General features: G+C 34.9%; 1 protein-coding gene across 5 annotated transcripts in view; it reads left to right on the plus strand.

Moving 5' to 3' along the window:
- Znf280d (zinc finger protein 280D) overlaps positions 1–9819 on the plus strand; it is an 86770-nt gene that overhangs the window by 18636 nt on the left and 58315 nt on the right. For 3 of the 5 annotated variants that reach the window (XR_003844673.1, XM_021206384.2, XM_029543833.1), the window contains exons 2-6: positions 936–979; positions 1615–1676; positions 4831–4977; positions 8137–8202; positions 8302–8441. Coding sequence is in view for 4 of the 5 variants with exons in the window: in XM_021206384.2 (XP_021062043.1) it covers positions 1649–1676; positions 4831–4977; positions 8137–8202; positions 8302–8441 (381 nt within the window). In the remaining variant the exon portion in view is untranslated. Of the gene's footprint in view, positions 1–935; positions 980–1613; positions 1677–4810; positions 4978–8136; positions 8203–8301; positions 8442–9819 lie in introns of those variants that run through there. The other 2 variants (XM_029543832.1, XM_021206386.2) reach the window with 2 other exon arrangements.

Genomic DNA, 9819 nt, shown 5'->3' on the forward strand with positions numbered 1-9819 from the left:
TGGAACTTGAACTTGATATTCTTTTTACCTCAGCCCCTTACATAATAGGATTTCAAGCATGTGCCATCATGCCTGACTAATTGTGAATTTTTTTTCTTTTCCTTTTTTATTGGATATTTTCTTTAATTACATTTCAAATATTTTCCCCTTTCCAGGTCTCCCCTTTGGAAACCCCCTATCCCATCCCTCCTCCACCTGCCTCTATGAGGGTACCAATTGTGAATTTTTAGTAATGTTTATTGTAACTTTTCTTGAAGGACAATGAGCTACAAGTGTGGTTAATTGCAAACTATTTACATATCTTTATTTTCACCTAATACTTACCATATTACCTTCCACTTAGCTGACTAGGGATACCTATTGTCTTGAATAACTTCACCTGATGAGCTTTCTTTTTTGTTGATAAAGTCAAAGTTGTGTTTTATTACAGAAATAATTATATTTTTGAGTGTGAATAGGTAACATTAATGTCATTTAGCATTTGGGCAGTGACATTTACTAAAGCAGTGCATTATGAGGAAATTCCTTTTTGTTATTATTTGCGCGCGCGCGCGCGCACACACACACACACATATATATATATATATATATTTATTGTTTGAGGCAGTCTCTCACTGTGTACTCTCAGTATTAAACCTGTGATCCTCTTGCCTCAGCCTTCCAAGTACCTGGATTATAGATAAGTTTCATATGTTTGTCACAAATAATTATTTTTTAATTTACTTACTTGTCAGATTTACTGAAATAGGAAATACTTGATACAATCACTATTTTGTTTCTGATATTTGGAATCCTTAAGGAAAGAACCAATTATTTTAAATAGATTATATGTATAGTAAACATATCCAACTTAAACAGATTTCTGCAAAAAGGGTAAGTTAAATGTACATACATTAATATAATCTGCCCTAATGGTAGATATCTTTATTTTCTAGAAAGGCAAACTGAGATACAACTTGCTGCTTTTTGTGGTCACATGGTAAGCTTAAATACTTAAATTTGATTCAAGAATTTGTTCTTCAAAGTGTTTGTTTTGGTGTATGAGTAGAGGCACATGCATCTGCATTAAGCAGATGTCAGAGAAAGACATTGGGTTTCCTGTCCTGTCACTCTGTTTTATTCCCTTCATACATACTGTGTCTCACTGAGCCTGAAGCTCATGGTTTTGACTAGAGTGCCTAGCTAGCATGCTCCCTCCAGCACTGAGGTTACAGGCCACAGACTTCCAAGCCTAACTTTTTTGTATGTGCTGGGGATTCAAACCAAGGTCGTTGTTATCTTTTTTAAGTTTTTTTTTTTTTTTTTTTTTTTAATGTATGTGAGTACACTATCCACTGTCTTCAGACACACCAGAAGAGGGCATCAGATCCTGTTACAGATGGTTGTGAACCATGTGGTTGCTGGGAATTGAACTCAGGACCTTTAGAAGAGCAGTCATTGAGTGCTCCTAACCGCTGAGCCATCTCCAGCCCCAAACTGAGATCTTCTTTGCTCAACAAATGTTCTTACCCATTGTGTTATCTCTCCAACTCCTCTATCAAGAATTTATTAATCTCAGGTTTATTTGTAGTTGAAATTACTTAAAATTGACTGATGTCATATGTCAATACTTAGGTGACAACATATATAAAGTCAGATCTTCAACTTGATGGGAGACAGTTCCTTTCAACCAAAAGGTAAGTTGCTTCAGTAACTGATACTCAAGTGCAGGTGATATATAATTATACTTTATGATACATTGTGAGAGATGTACAGATGTTCCCCATCTTAGAACTGTTGAAATAACAAATGAACTGACAAATCAAATAGAAATGAACTATTTTATCTCTATTAAAAGAAATAGCTACTGTTTATGCCAGTATTTTTTTTTTTTTTATCAGTTTGGTATGCATTATCATATAGATTTCTTCTATGCTTGTGCAGGCATTTATTAAAAATTATAAAAGAATTACAGCTTTTTCTTAACATTCTTTCATATATTAACAATGACAGAGTCTGTGTGTGTGTGTGTGTATGAGAGAGAGAGAGAGAGAGAAAGAAAATACATGCATGTGTATATGTGTGTGCTGTATACTATATTAGTTTACTTGGGTTGTCATAACAAATTATCATGGACTAGATGGTTTAATTTGGTAGAAATTTATTTTTGGACAATTCTTCAATTCTTTAGACTAGAAAGTTAGGACCAAAGTATTGCTATGCTAAATACCTTCTGTGAGTTTTGAGATAAAGCTCTGGGCCTCTTAAAAATGGTCAGTATTGAACTTGTGACTAATTATAGCCATATTATTAAGAACATGGTGGAATGTTGTCCTAATTTTGAGTCAAAAGTAGAAATGGCACTCTTTACTATACTAGAAAATAATATTTAGAAATGATAAAAATATTGTTTAAATTAGAACCTCAGGTAATTTCTTTTGTAGTCTCACTATCTTCATGTCTGCACAAATGCCACTGATGTTCATGTACATGACTGAGGCCATCATATTCATGATTGTATTAGTTGAGGCCCTTAACGCTGGTTTCCTTCTTGGTCTTGCCTCCCTCTGTTCTTGCATTTCCTCTTTCTCCATTACAGCCTGAATTATAAGTACATATGATTAAAGAGTCAGTCTGAAAGGTTTTAATTAGCCTTGCCAAAGTTTCGTAAAGTTGTTTGTGTGTATGTATGTATGTGTGTATAGTGTTGTTGTATTATCAATTTAACTAACAGTGTTATATAATTAAAGATGATTGTTCTAGCGTTCTTTAAAAAATGTGTTCTTGGGCTGGTGAGATGGCTCAGTGGGTAAGAGCACCTGACTGCTCTTCAGAAGGTCCGGAGTTCAAATCCCAGCAACCACATGGTGGCTCACAACCATCTGTAACAAGATCTGACTCCCTCTTCTGGAGTGTCTGAAGACAGCTACAGTGTACTTACATAAAATAAATAAAAAACGAACAAACAAAAAAATGTGTTCTTGCCGGGCGTGGTGGCGCATGCCTTTAATCCCAGCACTTGGGAGGCAGGGGCAGGCGAATTTCTGAGTTCGAGGCCAGTGAGTTCCAGGACAGCCACGGCTATACAGAGAAACCCTGTCTCAAAAAAAAAAAAACAAAAAACAAAAAAAAAAAGTGTTCTTTACAACTTTTTATTTATGTGTATGTGTGTGTCTGAGTTTATGTCTTTGTGTATTCAGTGGTGGTAGAGAGACTAGAAGAGGACATTGAATTGAACTGGAGCTGGAGTGAGAGGGGGATTGTGAGCCACCCACTATGGGTGTTCGGAATAGTACTTGGGTCCTCCAGAAGAGCAGCAAGCACTCTTAACTTTTGGACCATCTCTCTAGTCCTTGTTTTAGTTCTCTTTTTATATATGTATTCATTTTGTTGTTTTTAATTATGTGTAATGTGGGTGGGGGTACTTAAGTTCCTGTGTAAGTGCAAGTGCTCACAAATTACAGAGGAGGGTGCCAGATACATTGGGCCATCTGCAAGAGCAGTATATTCTCTTCACTGCTGAGCAACCTTTCCAACCTGTTGAATTTTTGTTTTGTTTTATTTTTTAATTTTTCTCCCTTGCCCCCTTCCCAAGACAGGGTTTCTTTGTTAGCCTTGGCTCTCTGTCCTGTAACTCACAGTAGACCAGGACCATGAACTCAGAGTACCACCTAACTGTCTCCCCATTGCTGGGATTAAAGGAATGAACCACCCCCACTGCTGGGCCTGTGATCTTCAAAGTTATTTTTTAATCCTTCCTTTGGTTTCCTAGAGAAGCTCTAACATGCTGCTGTCCTGCATCCGTCCTACTTATTCTCTTGACCTACTGACCTACTCTCTTCTGTGACTTTGTTTTGTATTGAATGTCATACATGGCCTGTGCACCTTATGTGTTAGTATGTTAGTCTTTGTTCATTATTCCCATTCTCTCTCTCTCTCTCTCTCTCTCTCTCTCTCTCTCTCTCTCTCTCTCTCTCTGTGTGTGTGTGTGTGTGTGTGTGTGTACATGTACATATATGCCAAGGTATATGGGGAGGGCGGTCAGAGGACAGTTTGTGGGAGTCTGTTCTTTTCCACCAAGTGGGTCTTGAGGATTGAACTCAGATCATAAGGCTTGGCAGCAAATGCCTTTATCCACTGAGCCATTTCAGTTTTACTCTGTTCAGACATTATTTCTTTGTATGATACCTAACCGTTTCTTTTCTCTACTCTACCTCTTTCTTAGAATCCTTTTAATTTATTTTACTATCTTTTGGTCTTTTATATAGAACATTTTTTCTTTGTAAATTTCCTGGTGCTTACTGATTCTTTCATCTACATTTAAGAGAATGATGGTACCTGATCAGAATTTCTCTAGTTTTTACTGCATGCATTTCTTTGATCGATTTCTTTAGGGGGAAATGTGTAATTAGCTGTATTTGAGATAAGCCTCACTCCCTTCTTATATTTCCTCTCATACCAAATTGCAGCCCCCTCCCTCTTTTTAACCATTTTTAAAACTGGTTTATTCTAATTTGTTTTTTCATCTGTGGCTTCTTATTCTTAATCTTACCCCTCCTCTCTTTTAAAGACAATGAATAGGATATAAGCCTTTTTTTTCAGAATTAATTGTTCTAAATGTATGACTGAAATTAATTTTGACTGTATTTTTTATCTGTTCTAAATAAACATCTGTCTCAAGTCTACTAGTTAATGATTTAGCAAGATCTCAGTTTCTTATTGTTACTATCATGTACTCATCACAAACACCAAGTTAGAAATTGTTACTAGGTTTATTAAAGTGGATTTCTAATATGCTACATATAGCAGATACTTTTAAATTAAGAGATAGTTGCTTCTTTTAAAAATTAGATACTTTAAAAATGGCAGAACTCTTTATGGAATGTGAAGAAGAGGAGCTAGAACCATGGCAGAAGAAAGTGAAAGAAGTTGAAGAGGATGATGATGATGAGCCCATCTTTGTTGCAGAGATAGCAAGTTCAAAACCAGCTATTTCAAGTAAGCATTTACTTTGAATGTAGGCAGTTTGAAAAGGTTTATTTTTAGGGTTGTTTTGAAAAATGTCCTTATTCCACCATAAGAATTTAGGAATAAAATACTTGTTTGAAAGTCAGGGTTGACCCTGAGTGGAGTTTGAGAAGGGATAGAAGCCAAATACCAGCTGACCCAACAGGGAAATGTCCTTGGTTGGCATTGGAGGTCTTCTGAGAGTAGGAATTATAATTTTAGTGATATTGAAAAACCAGGTTATCTGATTTTATTTCCTTTTTTCCTCTCTTAAACCTAGAATCGCTTAAAGGAAAAATTTAGAATGCTTAGTTTTAAATTTTGGGATATACTAAAAAATCTGTTAGTCTCAGATGAAATCTCATGTCCAGGCCCCATTGTAGTGTCATCTACACGGGACTCCAAAATGCATAGTGTTAGTGGGTCATAACCTGACCACAGCTGACTTTCAGCAGCTAGTTAATTTGTGATACAGAGAGGTGTTACTTCTAGCCATTTTACTACGTTACAGTTAGCACACTCATATCTCAGGCTTTTTAGTAGAATAGTCTTTGGATGATTAGCTTTCAGCTAGAGTGCTTGGACTAAACAGTGGGACAGTATTAAAGTAAGAAAACTGATGGACCATAGTGAACTGTCTACTCAAAAATATTTCAGTTGGAGCCAGATGTAGGGAGCACACTTACATACAATCCTAAGGAGACACTGGGGAGACAGAGGCAGGTGGATTTCAGTGGGTCCCAGGCCAGCCTAGGCTGTATGGTGAGATCTGGTCTCAATGGAAAAAAAATATAGTCTTCAAATCTCAAAGATAAAAATAATCTTTCTCATTTTAATTGCATGTTTGTTTTAAGCTAGAAGAATTTGTCAAAGTGTTAATGTGTTCAGCATATTAGTATTTCTTATTTACCTTGGTTAACTGGAGAAAGTACTATGACATTTTCTATTGCCTTCTTGCTTTTCTTGTCTGTAGGATTGGAATGGCATTTATATATAGTTTTATTATAGAGAGAACAATTTAACCAAGTGAAATGTCAGTATTATTTTCTGTGATAGATAGGTAATTTCACATGGCACACTAAGTGGGATGTTATTTGGATTATAAAATGAGTTTAGTATGATAGTGTTCATATTGCTAATACCAGAATGGTCTTATTTCTTATTTCCTGGGTATTGATTACCTGACATTTGAATGTTATTATATTACAAAATTATTTAAAATCTCTTGTTGAAGATATGACAAGATTCAAGTTGAATTTATACGATTATAGATGACTTAATTGTAGTCAATTATAACAATCTACATTTGTTTTAAAATTATTCTGTAAGAGTTTGACCCCAGATGTTTTCCTGAATTGTGAAGATGAAAAATTGAAATAATTGTGTTACTGTATTTGGGGAAGCCATAAGGAATTTCAACATAGGATATGTGAATTAAATGTTTAAGAACTCATCTTTTATAGATCACAACTACTAAAATAGTATACCAATAGTTATTTGATACTTGAATATTAATTTTGGTTTTCTAAGTGAAAATAATATCAAGTTTAATTGCTTTTTTTTTTAAAAAAAAATAAACCTGATGTACTTGATTTTATTTCCAATTTTTATTAGGTATTTACTTCATTTACATTTCAAATGCTATCCCCAAAGTCCCCTATATCTCCTTTCTGCTTCCCTACCCACCCACTCCTACTTCTTGGCCCTGGTGTTCCCCTGTGCTGGGTCATATAAAGTTTGCAAGACCAAGGGGCCTCTCTTCCCAATGATGGCCAAATAGGCCATCTTCTGCTACATATGCAGCTAGAGACACGAGCTCTGGGGGTACTGGTTAGTTCATATTGTTGTTCTACCTATAGGGTTGCAGACCCCTTCAGCTCCTTGGGTACTTTCTCATGTACTTGATTTTTAAGCAGTGCATTAACATCTCTGAAAATTTTTAACTATTTTAAAAATATGTATATAGTTAGGTGTATATGTATTTGTCTGCACATATGTATGTATCCAATTAGTTTCTAATGCCCATAGAGGCCAGAAGACGGTATTGTATCCCCTCAAAAACACTTTACAGGTGGTCTTGAGACATGTGAGTGCTAGGAATTGAACTGTGTCCTCTGTAAGAACAGCAAATACGCTGAACTACTGAGTCATCTCTTTGGCTCTGAAAAATAATTGCATTATGTGTACCTTTATGCAATTATTTAGTGGCATCTAGTTATTTTTCTACTATCAAGAAAAATGAGGGCTGGAGTGATGGCTCAGCAGTTAAGAGCACTGACTGCTCTTCCAGAGGTCCTGAGTTCAAATCCCAGCAACCACATGGTGGCTCACAACCATCTGTAACAAGACCTGATTCCCTCTTCTGGTGTCTGAAGACAGCTACAGTGTACTTACGTATAATAAATAAAATAAATCTTAAAAAAAAAAGAAAGAAAAATGAGTTCTTTGTATATGAATTTCAGTGCATCTTTTAACTTTTTCTGAATAAGCAAATTTAAGCAAATCTTTATTCTTTCAGATTTTAGTTTGATTACTGAGTAAGCTAGATGTTAAAAACTTTTCATACTCATATGTATATAAGAATAAGAACTTCAATCCTTCCAAGTCATGCCTATCTTGACTTCTGATGTGATAGATCAAAATCCCCTTAATGTGTAAGATAATCAGGTAAGCCTTAGATTCAATTTAGTCTATAACTTCTAGTAATTTTCCTTTTGGAACAGAGGTAATGATATAATCCATTGGAGATTCTCCTTTATATAACTTTAAGGCTTTTAGAGCTATAGAATAGAATATGGAGGCTGAACCCAAATATATACATGCAGTTCTTTCCCCATACTAAGGAAGGTGTAGATTTCAACTCCATGCAACCATATTTAAATATGTTTTTAGAAGGTTTTTATGGAAACAAAATTTCTTTACTTTGAAGAAGGTTTTGCTTATATGCACTTGGGTTTATCAATATACTTCTGGCTTTTGGACATTTAGTTACAATGAGAAAGATTGTGCTTATTCTATAAAATAGTTAATGTTGATAAACTATTTTCACATTCGTGATAACATTCATTCTAATATGTTCAGTTTATAAATTTTAATATCTCAGTATATATTGCATTCAAACAAATTTAAAGTATCAATTATTTTTTTTAGATATTTTGAACAGAGTTAACCCCAGCTCTCATTCAAGAGGAATAAAGAATGGTATACTTAATCGAGGTACAATATTACTATATTACTTGAATTTAAACTAAAATATTTTGAAAAAGTTGATTATATAGAAATGCATTCAATGTGTTGTGTAATTTTAAAATACAGGTTTTACTGCCTCATTCAAGCCTACAAGTCAACGCTGCCTGAATTCAACATCAAATCCTGTGGCTGCCTTGCCAGTAAATTTTCATCCTGAATCTAGATCTTCAGATAGCTCTGTTATTGTTCAGCCATTTTCTAAACCTGTAAGTGTTTTTGAAACTACATAGTCAGCTCAGGGAATATTAACGATACTCAATTAAAATTCTACATTATCAACAAGTAGTCATCTAGTTATCAGAAAAGGTTACCATCTGTATGATAGCTTAGTTAGTACTCCACCCTTCAGTAAGTTGGAATATGCTTAAACTGGTTAGGTATAGCTTTGAAAACTAAGGCTATCAAAATGTCAATAGAAGAATTGTAATGAATATCACATGACAGCAAAATATTTATACTTTCAAACTGGGCCAGGTATTTTTAATTCAGAAATTATTAAGAAGCTTTGATAGTAGTGTTTTATTCTGAGAAATGTACCTTCACACTTTTTAAAAATCCTTAGTGAAAAGTAATATTGGTAATAATTACAATTTATTAAGCTAGTAATAGACATAAATATTTGTGCTAAATGCTCTACATAAATGAATCTCATTTAGTTTTTAAATATACCTAGAATGTAGGCATTGCTACTTCTTCCATTTCATAGTTGAGTAAATACTGAGATTTACAGGGATCAATTCACAGATCTATAGCTGGGTGGGTCTCAGATCTCAGTGTAGGCTAATCCATAGTTTATATACATATATACACATATATATCTTGTATATGAGTATCTAATTTGAAAAATGGAAATACTGCCCCAGCTCAGCATTCTCAGGGTAGTATGTTTGGGATTCAACACCATTGAGAAAATAATTGAAACCACTTTCTTTTTCACTGGCCTTTGCATTGGTGACATAAATACTGCTGAGAAAGCTGCTGCTGGCTTTCTGTAAGTCAAGACAAGCAGTCATCTGTACCAGGTTCAAGTAGCCACTCAGCTGTGCACTCCCAATGAAACACTCCAGTTATAGGCACTTCCTCAATATCATTTTGCCATATATTAAACATAAACTTCCATTAATGTTATTTTGTTAACTGTACCCTTGCCTATGTGTCTTCTTATATGTTCTGTGTTGAAATAGGTAGTGTACATAAAGCACTTTTGTGTCTTAAGTATCTTGATTGTGTTTAGGAAAAGCATGATTGGCAAGCAGAAATACCTGTTGCATTTTAATTGAACACATTTATGCTTGAAATAATGGCTGATAAGCTGTGGTATATTATTTCTTCTTATCATTATTGCCATAAACTATGAGATTTAAAGCAATATACATTAAGTATCCTAAAGTCTTACAATTTCTGTTGGTAGGAGGCAGATCATAGCTTAACTAGATCCTCTTTTTTAGGGTCTGATAGGATCACCATTTAAGATGTGATCCTCAGGGCTGGGGAGATGGCTCAGTGGGTAAGAGCACCCGACTGCTCTTCCGAAGGTCCGGAGTTCAAATCCCAGCAACCACATGGTGGCTCACAACCATCCTT

The sequence above is a fragment of the Mus pahari genome, chromosome 10 (assembly GCF_900095145.1).
Source record: "Mus pahari chromosome 10, PAHARI_EIJ_v1.1, whole genome shotgun sequence".
Taxonomy (NCBI): domain Eukaryota; kingdom Metazoa; phylum Chordata; class Mammalia; order Rodentia; family Muridae; genus Mus; species Mus pahari.